This window comes from Nothobranchius furzeri, chromosome 18 (genome assembly GCF_043380555.1).
Source record: "Nothobranchius furzeri strain GRZ-AD chromosome 18, NfurGRZ-RIMD1, whole genome shotgun sequence".
Classification (NCBI taxonomy): Eukaryota; Metazoa; Chordata; class Actinopteri; order Cyprinodontiformes; family Nothobranchiidae; genus Nothobranchius; species Nothobranchius furzeri.
Genome location: NC_091758.1, coordinates 15,352,494 through 15,376,818, shown reverse-complemented (window position 1 = coordinate 15,376,818; position 24,325 = coordinate 15,352,494). Strand labels below are relative to the sequence as shown.

General features: G+C 44.1%; 1 protein-coding gene across 2 annotated transcripts in view; it reads left to right on the top strand.

The window, feature by feature from the left end:
- Window positions 1–24,325, top strand: part of LOC107391775 (voltage-gated potassium channel KCNC1) — a 104,959-nt gene that overhangs the window by 48,425 nt on the left and 32,209 nt on the right. For both annotated transcript variants that reach the window (XM_070546997.1, XM_070546996.1), the window contains exons 3-4: window positions 4,988–5,849; window positions 12,779–16,156. In XM_070546997.1, coding sequence (XP_070403098.1) covers window positions 4,988–5,849; window positions 12,779–13,074 — 1,158 coding nt within the window. In that variant the 3' untranslated portion in view covers window positions 13,075–16,156. The remainder of the gene's footprint in view (window positions 1–4,987; window positions 5,850–12,778; window positions 16,157–24,325) is intronic.

The following is a 24,325-nucleotide window of genomic DNA, read 5'->3' as shown; positions in this document are numbered from 1 at the left end:
TGGAACAGATAAGAAGATTCTAGATTCTGAGGAGCAAGTGGTAGAGTGACAACATGGACCAAGCAAGGTAAGTATAACAAACGGTTTATTACCAGCATTCATAAACCTCTTAAGATATAATAAAGCGCTTTGTGAAACAAAATAAAATAAAATAAAGTGTCACCAGTCTGTGTTTGTTCAGTCAGTCAGCAGTCAGCTTGATAAATGTTCATGAAAATCTTGTCAGTCAGATCTTGGGTTGAAGTCGAGTTCAGGTGAGTTACAGACCAGTTAATCACCGGCTTGATAGTTCGTTTGGGCTGGGGCTCGCCATCCAGTACTGGAGCAAGAATCTTCAGTTCACCGAGGTGAATCAATCAAAAAAAAAAAAACTGACCTAAAGAGAAGGTCAGAATACAATATTTTAATGCATAACTGTGGTTTACAATCTGCATTAGTCCAATGAAATCAATTCCTTTAGAATTAAATCACACGTTGTACAACAATTAATTCAGTTCAAGTAGGTACCATAGGATAATGAAGTCACCAAATTACCAATAAATCACTTGAAATAAGTTTCCAACAAGAAATTCTGGAATTAACTTCAACTTCTTTTCACATCACATTTTTATAAACTGAGCAATACAGTGTTTTAATTGGTCATTTAAAACACTCATCACCTCCACATCTATAACAATCTTTCCAGTTAAGGTTAAACTGCAGGAACTAATGTTTAAGTGCCAAGTTAATTCTAACGGCTGTCGAAGGTTAGCTATGGGGCTAATATATCCTAGCATGAATTAACACACACTAATACACATACTAATTACACACTAATAGACTCACCAAGAAAATTCAGCTTGGGTTACATGGGGTTTCCCAAGGGTAATTCATGGCAAAATCACGGTCTTCGGACCTCTGTATTTCTACAGCATAACAAATAACTTGTCACTATTACACAGCAACAGCACCTAAACACGAAAATTATATCCGCTTACCGAACTTGGAGTAATTTCTTTTTTTCAAATAACGGCTGCTAGTGCATTCTAGTTTGCTCTTCACGGGCAAGTGCTTCATTGTCAGCGTCTCAGCGCGTCTGAAGGCAAGTGGAAGCTATGCGGCGAGCAGCAGAAAGCGCTAAATTCTATTGCCTGATGCGATAGCTGGTTAGCCACGGGATTGGTTAGTCAGTTGCTACCTGAATTTTACTGGAACTTTCTATTTGCTCGGTTTTAGCTTTTCTTATTTGACTATTTTCAACAATTTCTTTTTTATTTTTTTTAACTATGTATGAATGTTTAGATTTCTATTTATCTTATTTGGTCTTTTATCCTGTTTTAACTGTTTTGTAAATTTCCATTCATATTTCAATATTCATTCTAATTGTGTAATGAGGTTACTATTGCAATCTGGGGTTTACACCGGGTTACACATGATATTTGGGTGACATTGGGTTGAACACACCAAAATCATATTTGGAGGAGAATTTGGTCCACAATCCCTGGAGGGGGAAGCAGTGTGCCACCACACTTTTTACAGTAGGGACGGTGTGCTGCTAACCTCTACTCGGGACGTTGTGGATCGGTTGGCACAGCACTCCGAAGACCTCCTCAATCCCACCAGCACATCTTCAATTGACGAAGCAGAGTTTGGGATTGGGCTCTCCAATCACTAGTGCTGAGGTCACTCAGGTGGTCAAAAAGCTCCTCGGTGGCAAGGTTTCGAGGATGGATGAGATCCGCCCAGATTTCCTTAAGACTCTGGATGTTGTCGGGTTGTGTTGGCTAATTTGCAATATCGTGTGGACATTGGTGCCAGTTCTACTGGATTGGCAGACCGGGGTGGTGGTCCCCTATTTAAAAAGGGAGACCGTAGGATGTGTTCCAAATAAAGAGGGATCACACTTCTGAGCCTCCCTGGTAAAGTCTATTAGGGGGTTCTGAAGATAGGTTCCAAGACTGTCAAACCTGGAAATCAGGAGGAGCAATGTGGTTTTCGTCCTGACCATGGAACAGTGGATCAGCTCTATGCCATTAGTGTAGTCCTGGAGGGTGTAGCGTAGAACAGGCTTTGTATGTCAGAAGTCACCAAAAGTGTACACTGTCCACAGCCAGCTTCATCTGCCCAGAATGCTGCATGCTTTTCCATACCAAAACAAGTGCCATGTTTACCATGTCTTGTCTTGCCACCGGGAGGTACAGTCATATTTCATTTTCTTTAGTTCTTCGTCTTACACAGTGTGATGAGTTAGACTTTTGTGCGCCAATACAAGATTTCCCTGGCGTCCCATGGACCAGTCCAGGAAATAATTGACAGCCTCTTGGAGAAGGGTATCATTCAAACCTGTAACAGCACCTACTCGGCTCCATTGTGGCCAGTAAGGAAACCTAATGGCAAGTGGAGACTAACTATTGACTTCAGGAAACTCAGCCAACAAGTTCCTTTGTCTCGGTGGTCAATGGCCCGCCTGGAACATTGCTTCTGGATTCTGGACAATCCCTGTCTATAAATCGGCATGGTGGCGCAGTTGTTAGCACTTTTGCCTCGCAGCACAAAGGTTGCAGGTTTGAAACTCGGCTGCGGCCTTTCTGTGTGGAGTTGCGTGTTCTCCCCATGCATGCGTGGGTTTCCTCCGGGTACTCCGGTTTCCCCCACAGATCACAACATGCCCTATAGGTTATAAATTGTAAGTCGCTTTGGATAAAAGTGTCTGCCAAATAAATAAACATAAATATGACCAATATAAACGAATGTATCAAAGGTCAAATTTTCACCAACAAATTGACCAGAAAATAACCTTTCATTTGCAGGCACGAAAACAAAATCTGTTTGGTCCCAAATCCAAAACAAGGTTCTGTCCCAGTTCTTCCTACTGCCATAGCCGTGCTGAGGCTAAGCTAACTGGACGAGCAACCCATTCAACACCAAATAAACTGCGTGCAAACTCAAAGGGTTCCCTAAAAGCTTGGTGGAACAACAGAAAATGTGTGTTTTAGTGTGCTTATGTGCTACAACAACTCAGAATGTCCCAGTGCAGAGAAATCAAATCAATTTTAGCGAGCCACAAACGCTGAACAGCTACACGGAAAACAGGAATTGCTGCAAAATGCCTTACCGCAGGAAGTGAAGATTAGCAAATGATCGCTGGCCAGTATAAAGCCACTGGCCAATTTCTAAATAAAAGATGTGCAGATTTTCTATTGCTTAACTAAAAAGTGTCATTAAACTTTCATGGCAGATGTAAAAATTAACTCCCTAAAAAATTTTACTTTTTTATTTTTTCTGCTTCTGAAAACAACCAAAACAACTGGATACATGCTGCTACCTCTTTCCTTCCTTTTTATCACACAAACTGGTGAAATCACAAGTGAGCTTGCATTCCCCCCTGTGATTTCATGATTGTGCAGGACCAGCCAGTGTTGCCAACTGTTTTTGACTGAAAGTAGCTGAAGTTCCCCCCAAAAGTCACTAGATGTCGCCAAATGACGTCACGTGCTAATTTACATACTGCACAATGACGTCATCTGGTTTGCATGATGACATCACCACGTTTGCGTCATGATGTCACCCGTCTTGTAGAGTAAATCAAATAAAACCCACGTGATTTTATTTAAAAAAATTCAATTTCAATTTTAATATTTTATTAAAATATAAACCCCATAGAATACAAAATGGCAGTCTTTAAAACATCAAGGAAAGATGGCACAAAAAAATGGAAGGAATATTTTTATTTTGTCTGAAGAGAATGGAACTCTTAAACACAAAAAATATGAAATTGAAAGGAATGTATGTATGATTGAATTAAAATGAATTTTCTGTTGTAGCTTTCAAGTGCCTTGATATGTATTCTTCTGTTGTGATTCAGTGCTATATATTGACCTAAAAGATAATAGGTATATATATATATATATATATATATATATATATATATATATATATATATATATATATATATATATATATATATATATATATATATTGATTTTGTTCGGTTTTGTTGTTTTTAGTACTTTTGTGTAAAAAGAAGCAGGTCGTATTTAGTATTCAGAAACGTTACATGCAAACTGCCAATGACCTGCCAATGACTTACAGTATTATTCTGTTTTTTATAAAAGTTTTAAATGTGCTACGTTATTGAACTCATCATAGAGTTCCAATGTTCCTTGAATGCACCACAAGTGGTGCGAGAAGCCGTGCGACGCTGCCTGCCAGTGCCAGCCGAGCTCAGCTGCCGAAATGCGGCAGGATGGCGGAAGGAGCGGTCGCCCTTTATGTAGCTCCGGTGGCTATCTCAAATAATGGACTTGTGGAAGAAAACCCACAAAAGTTTTGATTGGCCAACGGGGGTAGCATGATCATGCTGCAAGCACATGCGTAGATCATTTCTGATCCTCTGGAAGGAAGGACGGTCCTGTCGCTTCAGATGCCTTGCTAATCTGCAGGTAAAGTCTGCTACAAACTTGTAGTCAAAGTAGCTGAGGGGGTCAGAAATGTCACCAGAATTGTCGCTAGGCGCTTTTTTGGGGAAAAAAAAAAAAAAAAAAAAGTCTTTAAGGGGGTCTGAAAAGTCGTGGTGACAAATTTGCTAAGTTGGCAACACTGGGACCAGCTGCAAGAAACACAGATGCAGCTGCTGCACACATCTAAGGTACGCAGAGCTGAGGTTGCTGTGAAAACACGTCTGTTACGTTACACACACATTACACATGCAGTGGAAAATCTGTGTCCGTATGACATCATCTTCTTTAAATGTTCCCAAAAGGATACATTTTTTAAATTAATCAACACATGAACAAACAATTGAATGAATAAGCAATATAACAAACAAGCAAATAAAGGAACATATTAATGAAAGAATGAACAAATGAGTGAATGAATGGACAAATGAATGAAAGATTAAATGAAAAACAAATAAATAAATGAACAAACCGCTGAAAGAACAAATGAATGAGTGAACTAATGGGCAACGTAACATTCTAAATGCTCGTGTTTGTCTTTTCCTTGACAGATCGTCTATGAAGTTGTTACCGATGGCTGGCTGACCTATGTGGAGGGCGTCTGTGTCATCTGGTTCACGATTGAGGTGATGGCTCGTGTCGTCTTTTGCCCCGACAAGGCAGAGTTCTTCCGCAGCACCCTTAACATCATTGACTTTGTGGCTATTGTGCCCTTTTATTTAGAGGTAGCACTCAGTGGCCTCTCTTCCAAAACAGCCAAAGATATTCTCAGCTTTCTGCGCGTGGTGCGTTTTGTCCGTATCCTGCGTATATTCAAGCTGACCCGCCACTTTGTTGGTTTACGAGTCCTTGGCCACACCCTGCGGGCAAGCACCAATGAATTCTTGCTGCTAATAATTTTTCTGGCGCTGGGCGTCCTCATTTTTGCTACCATGATCTACTATGCTGAACGTATTGGTGCTGACCCAGGCGATCCAACAGCTGCAGCTCACACTTATTTTAAGAACATCCCCATTGGCTTCTGGTGGGCTGTGGTTACTATGACCACCTTGGGATATGGTGATATGTACCCTATGACATGGTCAGGAATGCTGGTGGGTGCCCTCTGTGCCTTGGCAGGTGTCCTGACTATTGCTATGCCTGTTCCTGTCATTGTCAACAATTTCGGCATGTACTATTCCTTGGCCATGGCCAAGCAAAAGCTCCCCAAGAAGAGGAACAAGCACATCCCAAGAGCACCGCAGCCAGGAAGCCCCAATTACTGCAAGCCAGATGCTCTAGCCATGGCAACAGCCTCTCCAGACAGACTAATGGGCAATGTGCTTGGGCCAGTCATGATGGGATCCGGCAGCATGATTGGGACCGGAGACTGTCCCCTGGCACAGGAAGAGATTATTGAGATAAACAGGGCAGGTAAGTTGTCACAGAATAACATTACAAATACACACATTCCCTTTTCTGTATTATTTTGTTTAATTTCATTTCTGGAAATAACTTCAAATGCTTTGCAGCTCACGCAGGGATCCTCTTGACCCCAACTTTGGGTTACACCGTGACAGTGAAAGGTTGTTTGGTCAACGATCATAAAATGCTTTACTTTTCCCATTCAAGTACCCCACTTTTTTCCATAAATTTTTCTAAAAGAATGTATTTTTGGTAAATTGACAGTTTGTTTGAGTGTTATTCAGGATCTTGGCATATCACACGGAAAACTGTCAGGACAAGAAGTCCTGACATGGGATCTCAGAAAGTCTTACTGTTATTGTTGATCTGATCTTTTATGTGTATAAAGATTCTCTGTTATTGCTAAAGTGATAATTCATAGATTTTTACACACTGGTAGAACCACTTTTCATTTCTCAGGGGATGAGTTGTATTGTGTTACTTAACTTCACTGCTTTTGAGCTCCTACAATTTTTACAGAACTTGTTCTTCAGCAGACGTAAGTTCCTTTTCGTGTTTTGTGGTTTGACCAACTATCCAGCAGTTTCCCAGGCTCTGGTTAGGGATATCCTCAGATACATGGAGGAAAGTTCAGACATCCCTTGCCCCAGCAACCCCCTCCAGCTCCTACCAAACAATCCTAGGGCTTTTCTGGGCCAGTGAGGATACAGCTCTAGCAGGGACTTGCAGAGACCTCTGAAGGGGCGGGTGTTCAAAGAATAAAAGGGGTGCATAGCAAGATTATTAAACAACTTACATAGGGCTGGGCAAATGGACCTCTTCTGGATCCAACCCTTAGAGCAGGGGTCAGAAACATTTTCCCATCAAAGAGCCATTATGACCGGTTCCCACAGTAAAGAAAACACAATGAGCCACAGCAGCTGTGGCGTTGTGGGTGGGGCCTACTGGAACTGAGCAGGTTCTGCTTTTTTACGCATCATATATGTCTCCTTTTAAAACATGTTTAAACTATTCAGAATACAAATTCAGGCTCTGTATTGCCAGATTGTTGTAATTAAACTTTGTATTGAACAAAACTTTACATTAAACAATGTCGAAAAGGTAAGAAAAGGATCAGATCAATTTGTTTTTGTTTTTTTACCTCATTTACAGTGACGGAGATAACAGCACAGTGCACATCGCTCTGGGGTTAATCGAGTTAAATTTTTTCTCTTTGCAACAATCTTCACAAAAAGGCAAACAAAAAGGTTTCCACAAAAACAAACAATCAATGATAAAGTAGAGTCTGCTTCTAGACCTGCAAAAAGAGAAAGCAACACACAGTACAACAGGAGCAAGCTATCACTGCATCAACCTAATGATGAAATATAAAATCAACATTGTTTTACTGAACAATCACGAAAATAAAACACAGTACATTTAGTGCCAACCACCACCTTAAGACATGTGTTGAACATGCCCTAGTCCATACTTATGAGAGCACCATGTGAGCACCTGTATGTGTTCACGCGCATGTTTATGTAAGGTTTCTCTATAGGAACATCCAACAGAGAGTGTGAGGGGCCACAGATCTGCCCCCAAAGATGTGTAGGAGATGGAGGGAGCTCCAAGTCCCAGAGATCCACCCGGCAGAGTACCGGAAGATATCAGTGGCAAGCCCACAGGCCCGCTCGCAGCCTCCCACCCCTGAGCCAGCTGAGCCCGGAACCCAGCGACTCAGGACCCAGGGGCGACCAGCTCCGCCGGGGACCCAACAGAGCCCAGGGACTCAGATACCACCAGGCAGCCACCGGGATTGGCCAGGCAGACTCCAAAAACCTTAAACCCCCTGACCCGGGAACCGCGAACACTCAGGCAAACCAAAACACCACACTCCACACCAGGTGTGCCGGGGAGGGCAGGTGAAGATGTGTTGTGGCACAAGAAGTCCCAGGAGAGGGGATGAGTCCAATACCCCACCTGACATATAGAGTCGTACACAGACACAGTCACGCACTCCCTCCCTCATTCTCACACATACACATACAACCTAAGACTTACAAAAATGAACGCTATACACCCACTCATGCTCCCCATACACACCCTATTCACTCTGGTCCTGGTACTGCTGCACAAAGGGTACAACCATTACCGGTTCCCAGAGTTTGACCCTTTCTGCTGGGGTGATGATGAGCAGGCTCTGCCCGCTCAATGCCGAACAAAGCAACCCACCACCCCAGACCCCAGCATGATGGCCAGCTCCCCCTCCTAGCCTCCAGCCCCGGGAAGCCAAGCGGCAACAGAGGTGTGCTAAGACCCCTAGTCACCCTCTGCCTGCTCCAATACTTTGTTGGTGCGTGTTGATGAGGTGTATTCCATGGCTGTGGTAAGCGAGCAGTGCAGGCATCGTCTGGCCTACGCCAGCTGATGCAACCACACAATCCCACTTTCCCCCACAGCCCTCTGTGTCTAAGTGCAGTTTAAAGTTGGAAGTGGGCACCGGCACTCGGGATGAGGCTGAAAGATCCCCCTGCCAAATGCAGTTGAGTGTGCTCACTCCCAAGGCCCCAAGAGTGTGTTTGCGTGAAATGATGTTGGTGGAAGTGTTTAAAGTGCAAATAAAATTAGGGGGCAGGTTGCCACAGGAATGCGGAAATGGGATCCATACCCACACCCCCTGACTTGTCCACCCCCCTAAGGTCCTATGTGCATGTTTGTGTGATGATGTGAGGGAGCAGGAGGAGAAAAATGTATGGGGATGGGGAGGAATGGCTGGTTGGCCTATGCCTTCCAGGGAGCCAGCTCCTCCACTGGCCCCAATATGCACCTCCATTCCCAAAATGCCACCCAGGGCATGGAGACCCCGGCTCTGCCCGCTCAATGCCGAACAAAGCAACCCACCACCCCAGACCCCAACATGATGGCCAGCTCCCCCTCCTAGCCTCCAGCCCCGGGAAGCCAAGCGGCAACAGAGGTGTGCTAAGACCCCTAGTCACCCTCTGCCTGCTCCAATACTTTGTTGGTGCGTGTTGATGAGGTGTATTCCATGGCTGTGGTAAGCGAGCAGTGCAGGCATCGTCTGGCCTATGCCAGCTGATGCAACCACACAATCCCACTTTCCCCCACAGCCCTCTGTGTCTAAGTGCAGTTTAAAGTTGGAAGTGGGCACCGGCACTCGGGATGAGGCTGAAAGATCCCCCTGCCAAATGCAGTTGAGTGTGCTCACTCCCAAGGCCCCAAGAGTGTGTTTGCGTGAAATGATGTTGGTGGAAGTGTTTAAAGTGCAAATAAAATTAGGGGGCAGGTTGCCACAGGAATGCGGAAATGGGATCCATACCCACACCCCCTGACTTGTCCACCCCCCTAAGGTCCTATGTGCATGTTTGTGTGATGATGTGAGGGAGCAGGAGGAGAAAAATGTATGGGGATGGGGAGGAATGGCTGGTTGGCCTATGCCTTCCAGGGAGCCAGCTCCTCCACTGGCCCCAATATGCACCTCCATTCCCAAAATGCCACCCAGGGCATGGAGACCCCGGCTCTGCCCGCTCAATGCCGAACAAAGCAACCCACCACCCCAGACCCCAACATGATGGCCAGCTCCCCCTCCTAGCCTCCAGCCCCGGGAAGCCAAGCGGCAACAGAGGTGTGCTAAGACCCCTAGTCACCCTCTGCCTGCTCCAATACTTTGTTGGTGCGTGTTGATGAGGTGTATTCCATGGCTGTGGTAAGCGAGCAGTGCAGGCATCGTCTGGCCTATGCCAGTTGATGCAACCACACAATCCCACTTTCCCCCACAGCCCTCTGTGTCTAAGTGCAGTTTAAAGTTGGAAGTGGGCACCGGCACTCGGGATGAGGCTGAAAGATCCCCCTGCCAAATGCAGTTGAGTGTGCTCACTCCCAAGGCCCCAAGAGTGTGTTTGCGTGAAATGATGTTGGTGGAAGTGTTTAAAGTGCAAATAAAATTAGGGGGCAGGTTGCCACAGGAATGCGGAAATGGGATCCATACCCACACCCCCTGACTTGTCCACCCCCCTAAGGTCCTATGTGCATGTTTGTGTGATGATGTGAGGGAGCAGGAGGAGAAAAATGTATGGGGATGGGGAGGAATGGCTGGTTGGCCTATGCCTTCCAGGGAGCCAGCTCCTCCACTGGCCCCAATATGCACCTCCATTCCCAAAATGCCACCCAGGGCATGGAGACCCCAGCCCATCTTGCCAGGGCCCAATGCAGCAGCATCGCAGAGCCGCCCCAACACAGCAGAATATCTACTCCCATCCCTGCTTTTGCACAACTTCCAGAATATTTAAGACATGGGACATCCAGGTAAGGTTGGGTCCTCCTCCTCCTGGACATCCCCCTCCCCTGTGATGGGGCAGAGTTGTTATTATTCCAGAGGAGCCAAGGTCCACCTGAGGGTCTTGAGCCTGGGCCATGCACTGCCACTTGTTCCTGCCTTCTTCCCAGCAGCTTACGAGTCAGGACCTCATCCCCAAGTCCCCACCCAGATCCCCACACGTGGCCCACCACCCCCACACCCCGAGCCCCCAGGCCTCCACCCAGACCTACTCAGGGGCGATGCAGCTGCCAGGGAGCAACCCATGGCAGCCACCGAGACCCCTCCAGAGGCCCCACTCGCAACTGCTAGTAGTCCAACCCCCGAGGCAACCCAAGCACATCCAGAGGGGGGCAGCATTCTCCCAGCCCCAGACACCCCCAGTGAACCCACCTCCAGAGAATGTCCGGATACTCCAAACTCAGACCCTCCACCCCATCACCTACATCATCCCGCAGGACAATATCAATGATCCTCCATCATCGCTATGTGATGGTACCGATCAAAGGAGCCCAGAGATATTGATTTGAAGTGGAAGCAGAGGCTTTATCAAGAGTAATATGATCTAACAAAAGATTTCTATACTGGTTGATGCAAAGAGTATCTCTATTTTTCCAATTCATGAGGATAGTTTTCTTAGCGATGCATATGGCAGTCAGAACCACGAGAACTAGAGATGTTTAAATCGGGACATCGTCCAGGTGTCCCAGTAAACAAAGAAAGGAGGAAGTTGGGATATGACATTTCAGACATTTTGACAGATCTTCACATACTCTGGATACGGGTGAAATATTCGTACTGAGTGAAATTATTTACTTATAACGGATAACTGGATACTGGTCAGGCTGTTTAGACCAGTGCTTGAAGTACAACACACACACACACACACACACACACACACACACACACACACACACACACACACACACACACACACACACACACACTTACACACACACACACACACACACACACACACGTTTTTAAAAGATGACAATTTTGTCACGGTCAGACCTAGTATCAATCAGTCAGATCCAACAACAGAGAAAGTTATAAAAGGACTTGATACAGCGATCTGGACCCGCTGAATTTGGTTCTGGGCAGCGTGGCCTGGGAGACAGAAAACAGTCAGCGAGGGAGATGATTCAGATGACTTATTAGAAGACTGACTGACCTCCTGATAACAGCCGCAGCGTTGGTGAGGGCTGCCAATAAATGTGATTACTCCGGTCCAGACAGGGACTAAGGCGATAGGCAGGTTCCGTGGTCACGCAGGTAGAGACCGGGCAATAGTCAGGCAGATAGGTTTAAATGCTCAACAGACTGTGACAAGGCAGCAGATGATCTTGCACTGAGCAGTAGGAGCCAGGTGCTTAAATGGGGAGCAGCACAGGTGGAATTAGTCAGCTTAGGTTACTGCTGCTGCAGGGAGACAGGAAAACACAGACATCAGGGCATGATCATGACAAATCTTGATATTTAGAATTGGCATACAGATAAAAAAATTATTGCAGTAAAGTAAAATACATTTTAATTAAATATTCATTCAATATTTTACAAGCACAGAGAGCCGCCTCAGATGGATGAAAGAACCACATGCGGCTCCAGAGCCGTGGGTTGCCGACCTCTGCCTTAGAGCATAAGGAGGGTCTGCAATTTTTGTAAGTTCAGCGTTGGTTTGACTTTCGGCAGGTGGAGTTTACCCCTTGGGATTGGTTCGCTTCCCCACAAAAAACACAAAAACAAAACCTGATATGGCCCCCATGGTGAAAAAGCTCACCCACAACCCCATGTAAAATACCATGTAAGTAAATGAAAGTTTATGGGAGAGGGAGGTAACTTCTATATTTATATCAGTATTGTTGGATACGTTTTCTCTGTGAGACATGACCTAGACCATGGACTCATTTTGTATCTGTCCAGTAGGCTGGAGTGTTTGTTCTTTACACAGTTAGGCTAGATACAGCAACAGCCATGGTTTTCGCATCTCGTTCATGTAGGATAAGATTTGTGACACACAGATGTTGACACAGTCCCATGTACTGATCTTTGGTAATTGGGTGTTTTTGGAGACCATCCAAAGAGTCTGGGTCCCATTTTTGTGCTTGTACAATCTTCTTGCTTTTTATACATGAATCAAGTTAAAGTTGAATCACTGCTTCATTGTTTTTATTGACACTTGAGGTGATTGCCGTAGTTGGAGTGCTCACTCCTGTGAGGGCAAGATCCATGATGGATCAGACCGAGCTGCAGCCAGCCTCAGACCGGATCACAGACCAAAAACCAGCAATATAAATGTCACTGGGTCATCTTGTATGTTATTTGGAATTATATAGATATTTTAAAAAGTATGGAGAAACATGTGGTTTGACTGGTTTTAAAGCTGTCAGCAGAAAACTACCACACAGTGATGTGTTCTGTGTCCCCCAATTAACACTTGCTTTTAGAATTTATGGTTAATAAATTAACATCCACCTCATTTAGGAGTACAAATAAGTAGACAGTTTTCCTTAGAGAGAAGTTTTCCTTGAAATACCTTTGAAGGATGCCCATTCTCTTATTAGTGCTTTAAATATTTTCTTGCATTTTTGATGATCATCCCAATTCCACACATCCATTTTCTCAGATTCCAAGCAGAATGGTGAAACAGCAGCGAATGCAGCAGCCCTGGCCAACGAGGACTGCCCCACCATAGACCAAGTCCTTGGGGACGAGCGCAGCCCAGCCACTGGTGGTCTCGGCTCCAACACCAGTCGCGAGCGCTACCCCCACGACAGAGCCTGCTTTCTGCTGAGTGCTGGGGAGTTTCAGCGCACCACAGATGGGAATGTTCGGAAAGTTGGGAGTGAGCACACTCAACTGCATTTGGCAGGGGGATCTTTCAGCCTCATCCCGAGTGCCGGTGCCCACTTCCAACTTTAAACTGCACTTAGACACAGAGGGCTGTGGGGGAAAGTGGGATTGTGTGGTTGCATCAGCTGGCATAGGCCAGACGATGCCTGCACTGCTCGCTTACCACAGCATGGAGACCCCAGCCCATCTTGCCAGGGCCCAATGCAGCAGCATCGCAGAGCCGCCCCAACACAGCAGAATATCTACTCCCATCCCTGCTTTTGCACAACTTCCAGAATATTTAAGACATGGGACATCCAGGTAAGGTTGGGTCCTCCTCCTCCTGGACATCCCCCTCCCCTGTGATGGGGCAGAGTTGTTATTATTCCAGAGGAGCCAAGGTCCACCTGAGGGTCTTGAGCCTGGGCCATGCACTGCCGCTTGTTCCTGCCTTCTTCCCAGCAGCTTACGAGTCAGGACCTCATCCCCAAGTCCCCACCCAGATCCCCACACGTGGCCCACCACCCCCACACCCCGAGCCCCCAGGCCTCCACCCAGACCTACTCAGGGGCGATGCAGCTGCCAGGGAGCAACCCATGGCAGCCACCGAGACCCCTCCAGAGGCCCCACTCGCAACTGCTAGTAGTCCAACCCCCGAGGCAACCCAAGCACATCCAGAGGGGGGCAGCATTCTCCCAGCCCCAGACACCCCCAGTGAACCCACCTCCAGAGAATGTCCGGATACTCCAAACTCAGACCCTCCACCCCATCACCTACATCATCCCGCAGGACAATATCAATGATCCTCCATCATCGCTATGTGATGGTACCGATCAAAGGAGCCCAGAGATATTGATTTGAAGTGGAAGCAGAGGCTTTATCAAGAGTAATATGATCTAACAAAAGATTTCTATACTGGTTGATGCAAAGAGTATCTCTATTTTTCCAATTCATGAGGATAGTTTTCTTAGCGATGCATATGGCAGTCAGAACCACGAGAACTAGAGATGTTTAAATCGGGACATCGTCCAGGTGTCCCAGTAAACAAAGAAAGGAGGAAGTTGGGATATGACATTTCAGACATTTTGACAGATCTTCACATACTCTGGATACGGGTGAAATATTCGTACTGAGTGAAATTATTTACTTATAACGGATAACTGGATACTGGTCAGGCTGTTTAGACCAGTGCTTGAAGTACAACACACACACACACACACACACACACACACACACACACACACACACACACACACACACACACACACACACACACACACACACACTTACACACACACACACACACACACACGTTTTTAAAAGATGACAATTTTGTCACGGTCAGACCTAGTATCAATCAGTCAGATCCAACAACAGAGAAAGTTATAAAAGGACTTGATACAGCGATCTGGACCCGCTGAATTTGGTTCTGGGCAGCGTGGCCTGGGAGACAGAAAACAGTCAGCGAGGGAGATGATTCAGATGACTTATTAGAAGACTGACTGACCTCCTGATAACAGCCGCAGCGTTGGTGAGGGCTGCCAATAAATGTGATTACTCCGGTCCAGACAGGGACTAAGGCGATAGGCAGGTTCCGTGGTCACGCAGGTAGAGACCGGGCAATAGTCAGGCAGATAGGTTTAAATGCTCAACAGACTGTGACAAGGCAGCAGATGATCTTGCACTGAGCAGTAGGAGCCAGGTGCTTAAATGGGGAGCAGCACAGGTGGAATTAGTCAGCTTAGGTTACTGCTGCTGCAGGGAGACAGGAAAACACAGACATCAGGGCATGATCATGACAAATCTTGATATTTAGAATTGGCATACAGATAAAAAAATTATTGCAGTAAAGTAAAATACATTTTAATTAAATATTCATTCAATATTTTACAAGCACAGAGAGCCGCCTCAGATGGATGAAAGAACCACATGCGGCTCCAGAGCCGTGGGTTGCCGACCTCTGCCTTAGAGCATAAGGAGGGTCTGCAATTTTTGTAAGTTCAGCGTTGGTTTGACTTTCGGCAGGTGGAGTTTACCCCTTGGGATTGGTTCGCTTCCCCACAAAAAACACAAAAACAAAACCTGATATGGCCCCCATGGTGAAAAAGCTCACCCACAACCCCATGTAAAATACCATGTAAGTAAATGAAAGTTTATGGGAGAGGGAGGTAACTTCTATATTTATATCAGTATTGTTGGATACGTTTTCTCTGTGAGACATGACCTAGACCATGGACTCATTTTGTATCTGTCCAGTAGGCTGGAGTGTTTGTTCTTTACACAGTTAGGCTAGATACAGCAACAGCCATGGCTTTCGCATCTCGTTCATGTAGGATAAGATTTGTGACACACAGATGTTGACACAGTCCCATGTACTGATCTTTGGTAATTGGGTGTTTTTGGAGACCATCCAAAGAGTCTGGGTCCCATTTTTGTGCTTGTACAATCTTCTTGCTTTTTATACATGAATCAAGTTAAAGTTGAATCACTGCTTCATTGTTTTTATTGACACTTGAGGTGATTGCCGTAGTTGGAGTGCTCACTCCTGTGAGGGCAAGATCCATGATGGATCAGACCGAGCTGCAGCCAGCCTCAGACCGGATCACAGACCAAAAACCAGCAATATAAATGTCACTGGGTCATCTTGTATGTTATTTGGAATTATATAGATATTTTAAAAAGTATGGAGAAACATGTGGTTTGACTGGTTTTAAAGCTGTCAGCAGAAAACTACCACACAGTGATGTGTTCTGTGTCCCCCAATTAACACTTGCTTTTAGAATTTATGGTTAATAAATTAACATCCACCTCATTTAGGAGTACAAATAAGTAGACAGTTTTCCTTAGAGAGAAGTTTTCCTTGAAATACCTTTGAAGGATGCCCATTCTCTTATTAGTGCTTTAAATATTTTCTTGCATTTTTGATGATCATCCCAATTCCACACATCCATTTTCTCAGATTCCAAGCAGAATGGTGAAACAGCAGCGAATGCAGCAGCCCTGGCCAACGAGGACTGCCCCACCATAGACCAAGTCCTTGGGGACGAGCGCAGCCCAGCCACTGGTGGTCTCGGCTCCAACACCAGTCGCGAGCGCTACCCCCACGACAGAGCCTGCTTTCTGCTAAGTGCTGGGGAGTTTCAGCGCACCACAGATGGGAATGTTCGGAAAGGTAGGAAAGCAACATTGAAGAGACATGGGAGACGCAGGGTGAGAGAGGTGGCCGATTAACAGGACAGAGGTGTCACATGAAGCAAAGTGATGATCAAAATAAATATCACATGTTCTAAGCAGAAACAGCGTACCATATACACTAAATCTGTTTGATTATGGGTTAAATATAGTAACATTATTAAAAAGTGATGACAGGACAAGATAAACTTGTATGTTCATAAAATCTCATACCCCCATGTATTTTGTTGTTTGATAGCAGTGCCTCACCTTCAGACTGATCAAGGTTGCAGATGCCAGATACAGAACAATCATAATGTTTGTAAATGTCTAATGCTAACATTTATTTATTTTATATCTTCACTGAGTAAAGCAGTAGCTAAAGAAGTGCACAGAACATAATGTGATGATGATGTTCTGGGGTCAAACAAGATCGGGCTTCACACCGAGAATATACATCACTCCTGTTTGATAAAACAGGAGAAAGTTCATCAGTAAACGTAAATAAAGAGGTGCATGAGAAAGATATTTTTGTATTTACTTAGGAATATATTTGCATTTAAGGAAAGCGCACTCTGCAACATCTGAGTTGTTGAAGCGTGGGGTTATGATTGAAGCGTGTTACTGCAGAAGCCCAAAATCCACAGTAATTCCTGATGTTATGAGCACTCACATGTATGGAAGGAGGTGATGTTTTACTCTTTACTCTGTCACACGGTTGCTTGACACAAACGTAAAACGCAACTGTACTTCACATGGTCATTCAGACAGAATCAGACTGGAAATGTTACAGATAATCAGCCTTGCTTCTACTTTCCACTGGAAACAATCGTATAATTGAATATAAATTACATCAATGCTAAATATACAGCTAATAAAATAACACTTCAATGAACGATAGATGTTATTTTATTAACAAACTGAATTTGTTCAATCAGAACTATGTCCCACCGGTAGGATTTTAGATGGTCAGAATCTTGTGAAGACCTGAATTTCCTGCATTTAAACTGTATAAAATAAATGTAGATTCAAAATCTCCCATGAGGAATTTCCATACAAGACTGCCCAGCATTTGTCCTCCAGTGCCTTATGGCAGAAAAAGACTGGTCCAATGTTCCCACATCCAGCACAAAACTCACAACCTTTCACTGTGTTATAGGAATTTGCCTGATTTATTTTCCTGGACTCCTCCGACTGCTTGATTCATAATCTCTCATAAGTAGGGCTGTACAATATTAGGAAAACCTGTGATATGTGATAACAGTGACTAATATTGCAATGACGATATTACTTGCGATGAATAAAAACGTAACCCTGTAACAAAAATAATCAAAAACAAAAAAATAAAAAATTGACAAACTAAATAATAAAAATGAGAAAAGCAAAAGATGTGAGGAAAGGAAAAAGAAAAGTGGATCCCGGGAAAAGCAGCATCAGCAGAAAGAGTGGAACAAAGCTAACGCAGGTGTTTGCTAACCATCAAAATGAAGTGCCGTCCGCCTCAGGGACGGGCTTCTGACCTATGAGAACCCACCCAATTGGCTAAATGGGTGAAAAACTCTGTTTGATTTGTTAAAAAAAAATCATGCTTCCTTTTGATTGACAGAATGCTTTATGTGTAGCAAACATTTGAACTGACCATTCATTGCGATGTATATCTGTTCTTTGCGATATGCATATTGCACATGCTGATATCGCCAAAACGATATATTTGTGATATATTGTGCAGCCCTACTCATAAGTGACAATGTATAATGACATTTCTTTTCTTTGCCTTGAACAAGGGGTTGGGGGGGGGGGGGGGTTGAATTTGTGTAAAATCATTCCTGTTTTGTAGCTAACCTATGCAGTGGGTCATTTACACAACCTTTTCATATGCATTGTAGACACAAACATATTTAGAGATGAGTTGACTTGGTTGGCTGTTATCTAACAGATGCAGTTTTTTGCCAACTTTTAAAGTCCATTTAAATCTCCTTTCTGACTTTTTCTTTATGAAGCTATCTTTGGTTTGCCCCCTGATGGTTTGTACAGCCTGTTTCCTAGAACAAGCCACCCAATTAGTAGAAAATGTTGTTCCATTGATGGAAATCTCACCACAAGATGAACTAAATATATAAATTCAGCTCAATGATGGAGGTAAAAACCAAAACCACCTCATTCTGTGACTCACGCTGGCTGGAACTTTTTCAAACTTTTTGTGAGTCATTGAAGCCTGAATTGATCTTAAAATTCAAACAAACTAGAAGGAGTTGGAATAATAAAGATCAGATAAGTTTATTTAGGGTTATTTGTCATCCAGTACATAAAATCTTAAGAATGGAATACAATGACAGCTTTGTTTCCTTTCTTGTTTCTTGAAAATATTTTAATCTTCATCTAAACTGTTCTGAAACAGCTCTTCATTTTAGGCCTTTAAAGAACATATTGCAGGTTAGAGCCTCCTTTGAAGAAATATTTAGAGAAACGTAAGAAGAACTTGTTCTAAATGCAAATGTACACATAATAAATTGTTTAGGCTTTGGGAGTAATTTTTGTGAGAAAAATATTTTCTTCTGCCAAACCGGGCAGAGCGAGTCCTGTAAGCTTAATCCAGACAACAATGTTGATTCTAATGCCAGTTCTGACACAGTGGAAACTTGAAATGTTTATATACTTATGGTGGACCACAACCATACAGTTATGAGCCTGCTGTACGCCCAAAGAACAGAGACAAGCCAGAGGGCAAAATAATAGCCAAAAGAAAGAGATTTAGCTGGGGTGTCAGGAGGTCATGTGGAACGAGCAGGTGTCTTGATGAGTGAACGATGCTAGCTAGCTAGCTTAAACTTGTGTGCTAGCATCCCAATGTTTTACAGATTATAGTCATGTACCAGACGATTATTATTGTCTTATTGGTCCGTTAATATAATATTTCTTCTTGACAATAACAAACCACAATGAGCGTTTGTGAGCTGTTTCATTCTTATTAATATCCGTTCACGTAACGTAGCTTAGTTCTTTAGAGAGAGCCGCCTGTCATTCTATTCAGGGCAGGCGGCTCAGACCTGGCTCCGACCCAGAAACCAGCTTCCCCAGCTCGCTAGAAATTCTTAAAAGCTCTGCATCCTCTTCTAGGGGCTCCGGTTCTGAGCCGCTTCTGACCTAGAAACCAGCTCTCTAGGAATTTTTAAAAGCTTTGCATCCTTTTCTGGAGGTAAGGGGCGCCGGTTCTGAGCCAGTTCCGACCCAGAAACCAGTTTCCCTTGCCTGCTAGGGGTTTTTAAATGCTCCGCATCCTTTTTGGGATGGTGGGGCTGGCGGTTCTGAGCCAGTTCCAACCCAGAAACCAGCATACCCGGCTCGCTAGGATTTTTTAAGAGTTCCCCATCTGCTTCTGGATCTCAGCGCTGACCTCTCTGACCTGGTTCCGATGCTGAGCTGAGCTCTAGGAGCCGGCAATTTTTCGAAACTCCACCACGGGGCTCTGGAAGATAGGAGGCATGTTGAACTCCCATCACATCATTGGGATTGTAATCCTCTGGTCTGTTATGCACACCACAAACAAATGTGTTTTTAGCTGCACAAAACGCACCAGAAAGGAAAGATGGTGCAGTTCGTTCTATCATTTGGAAACCGTGGACTTGATGTCTGGACCTGCTGGAGTTTTTATAGCCTCCAAAAATTAATTTACTATTTTTTAAGAAAAATGTATTTAATCCAAAACGAATGAACTCACACACACTCACTCGATAACACGACCTATCTAACCAAAAATGACCTACTTGCCACACCGAGCTTCAGGCAGGACTAGTTTATTGCTCCTCCTCCTTTCATCAGAGGTAAAAATTAAAAAAATAAAAAGTGTTTTTAGAAGCTTTGCTGAAAAGGGCCACTTTTTACTAATTTACAGTAAAACGTGTCACTAGAGTCAGATAGAATGATGATCTCCATAGTTTTTCTGTTCTTATATAGAGTAGCAAAGTTTTGTTTTTTTAACTTGTTTGCTGACATCATACAGTTGCCATCACTTTGCCATATGCCCTGAATTGCACACACAGTATGTATTACTTCAATTTAAATGAAAAGTAATGATGTGTGTTTCGACCATGCCTGTAACATACTTTGAGATTCATCAGATTGTAAAAATTCATAATTCTTATGACTACAAATCAGACATTGGCACGTCGCATATATGACATCACCACAGAATCTCCTCTCCCCCAGCATAGCTGCTACTTGGCAAGATTTATAGTGGTTCTTTCCTCCGGAATGAAAGATCTGAAGCTTGCCAAATTTACAGCCAATTTCTCTTTCATAATATCTGACTCGGATCCGCAAAAACAAACCCGGGCCAGTGTCTTTTTGCACACTGGGTCAATACTGGTGTGGATCCATTTTTTCGAAACAGGGTCAAAACTGGACCGGCACCGGGCTGGATGTGGATTCCTAATTTGTGATCTGGCTCCATTCTCGCCAAGTTCAAGGACAAATCTGGACCACATCTGGCCCAGAGCCTACGTAACATCTAGCCTGTGTCCGCAAAACAAACCCGGGCCAGTGTCCTTTTGCACACCGGGCCAATACCAGTGCGGATCTATTTTTCCTAACCAGGGCTAAAACTGGAGAAGGCACAGGGTCGAATTTGGATTCTTAAATTGTCATCCAGTCCTACTCTGGCCAAGTTCCAGGACAAATCTGGACCACATCTGACCTGAGACTGACCCAGCTCTGGTCCAGATCCAAATATGATCTGGCCATGGTAATTTAAATCAGAATAATACATTTGAAATTTTAAGCAACAATATTCACTAATAAATTTGAATTTTAAATGACAAATGCACAATTTTATTTAACATGCTTGATTTTTTCTAAACACTCAAATAGTCCAAAAAATAACAACCGCTCAAGCTGAAAAAACAAGAACACTCTGGTTGTTTCAACAGGAGTTTTCTGTTTCCTGGAGGCACCTGCCAAAAACAAATAAAACAAATATTATTTAAAGTTTTTATATGTATTTTACACTTTATTCTATGAAGCTAGGTTTTATGTTTTGTGTTTTGTTAGATTTAGTTAAGGATGAAGTGTGAACTGTTACGCAAGATGACTGTGGTGTTAAGTGATCATCTTGTTATTGGAAGTTTGTAGGATTGAGTCAGACTCAGTCTGTCACAGTCATTGTGTCCTTGGGCAAGGCACTTAACTTCCCTTGCCTGCTGGTGGTGATTGGAGGGATTGGTGGTGCTCACTTCTGTCAGTGTGCCCCACAACAGCTGTGGGTACAATGTAGCTCATCACCACCAGAGTGTGAAAGTGTGTGTGAATGGGTCAATGACTGGCGTGTTGAGAAGTGTCCTGTAGAACCGTAGAAGGCAAGGCACTATACAAATACAAGCCATATACCATTTTCATTGCATTATGTTAAGTAAAGGTGAACACTGGGCCAAAGTAAAGGTGAACTGCTAAAGATAAAGTCTAGTTTTGAGCCAGGTAAGTAGTTAAAAAAATTAAAAACTATGTTTTCCTTATTGTTAGTTTGGTTAAATAACACCTAAATGGCATAAAGCTACTATACACAGTAGGGCTGCTCGATTATGCCAAAAATGATAATCACGTTTTTTTCACTGAAATTGAGAACTTCTCTGTCCCTTTGATTTCTCGTCTCTCATTCCAGAAAACACACAGTGCCTGTCACAATCCTGACTGCTCAGTCTATTGTTAGTGCATCAAATTAAATCAAATCGCATTCATTTGTATAGCACATTTAAATGCAACAATGTTGTCCAAAGTGCTGAACACAGACATATAAAAACATTAAAAAATATAAGCAGTCAAGTAAAAGCATAACAAATCAGAAAAAACAATGCATGAAAAATGTGACATAAGAAATGATAACAAACAGAACTACCAAGTCATCTAGGAATAGTAAAAGCTGAAGATTTCATAATTCATGCATCAAAGGGTTAAAACCGGCAACAGATGGCACCTGCCTAATGGAGATAGGACACATATAACCACAGAGTCGGTGCTGCCATATAGAAAGATCTAAAACCTCTGTAGCCTTGCCCTAGGTACACTCAACCCATGCTGGTCAGCCGAATGGAATCCACGAGTTGGAACATATCGCATGAAGAGTTCAGATAAATAGCTAGGAGCAAGTCCATTGAAGCATTTGTAAGCTAAAACCAAAATCTTGAATTGTACATGGAACTTAACTGGGATCCAATGCAGAGAGGCAAGAACTGGAGTAATATCAGCGTTCTGAACTAGCTGCAGGCTAGCAATACATCCGATGTTTAATACCCAAGGAAAGACTGCTGCAGTAGTCTAAACAAGATGTTATAAATGCACAGATAAGCTTATCGAAGTCATTCCTAGTCAACAAAGATTTAACCCTTTAAAGCTTCCTTAGGTGAAAAAAAAACAAACTCAAAGCAAATGATTGACATGAACATCAAAATTAAGCTGAGAATCAATCTTCCATCCATCCATCCATCCATCCATCCATCCATTTTCTTTCACATATTCGGAGTCGGGTCACAGCGGCAGCAGCCCAAGTCGAGAAGCCCAGACTTCCCTCTCCCCAGCAACCTGGGCCAGCTCTTCCCAAGGAACCCCAAGGATCTCCCTGGCCCAGTGAGAGCCATTGTCCCTCCAACGCATCCTGAGTTCCCCCTTGCCTCCAGGAGGCATCCTGACCAGATGCCCAAGCCACCTCAACTGGCTCGTCTCGATGTGGAGGAGCAGTGAATCTACTCTGAAAAAGAAGAAAATATTGTTTCTATAGCGGCCCTCAAGATAAAAATCACGAGGCACTTCACAAAAAAAAAAAAGTCATAATATAAAAAGCATTTAGAAAATGTTTAAAAATATATTTAAATTGAGCAAACATAGGCAATTGGGATTTAAAAGAAAAATGTTAAGAAAGAGAGAGAGTGAACAGGAAAGGGGGAAATCAGTGGATCCTGAGGAAGGTGGAATAGGTGGGGAGGGCAGAATAAAGAGAGAGTGGTGAAGAAGGTTGTACAAAAGCCAGCTTGAACAGGTGGGTCTTCAGCTGCTTTTTGAAGGAGACCACTGAGTCCACTGATCTCAGGCTCAGGGGGAGAGAGTTCCAGAGTCTTGGGGCCACAGCAGCAAATGATCTGTCACCTTTGGTCTTTAGCCTGGTGCTGCACAACCAGTAGGCTTTGATCACTGGACCTCAGGGACCTGCTGGGGGTGTAGGGACTAAGAAGATCACCAATGTAAGATGGTGCTTGTCCATGTAAGGCCCTATAGACCAGAACCAGGATCTTGAAATGAACCCTGAAGTTGACTGGCAGCCAGTGAAGCTGGAGGAGAAGCAGGGTGATGTGGGTGTGTTTGGAGGACTTGGTCAGAAACTGAGCACAGGCCTTCTGAACCGCCTGTAGACGGTTCAGGGAGGTTCTGCTCAGACACGTGAAAAGAGAGTTACAGTAGTCTAAGTGTGAGGAGATGAAGGTGTGGAGAACTGTCTCAAGTTCAGAGCGGGACAGAATGGGACTCAGCTTAGCAACGTTCCTGAGATGGAAGAAGGAAGAGTGAACAAGAGAACTGACATGAGAATCCAGGATGAGAGCTGGGTCAAAGGTCACGCCAAGATTCCTGACAGAAGGTTTGGTGTGAGAAGCAAGCTGACCAAGAGAGTCTCTGACTTTGGGAACCAGCGTGTCTGGGGCACAGATGAGGATCTCAGTCTTATCTTCATTCAGCTGAAGAAAGCTACCAGCCATCCAGGTTTTGATAGAGTCTAAGCAGGTGTGTAACAGCTGCAACTTAGACATCTCATGGGCCTGGTACCCCATACTCCCGGAGTACCCCCCACAGGGCCCCTCGAGGGACGTGGTCAAACGCCTTCTCCAAATCCACAAAACACATATAGACTGGTTGGGCAAATTCCCACGCACCCTCCAGGATCCCCCTAAGGGTATAGAGCTGGTCCAGTGTTCCACGGCCAGGACGAAAACCACATTGCTCCTCCTGAATCTGAGGTTCAACAATCCGACGGACCCCCTTCTCCAGAACCCCTGAATAGACTTTACCAGGAAGGCTCAGGAGTGCGATCCCCCTGTAGTTGGAACACACCCTGCGGTCCCCCTTTTTAAATAAGGGGAACCACCACCCACCACATAAATCTGGTTTGACAGAAAACAATTTTTTCACACAA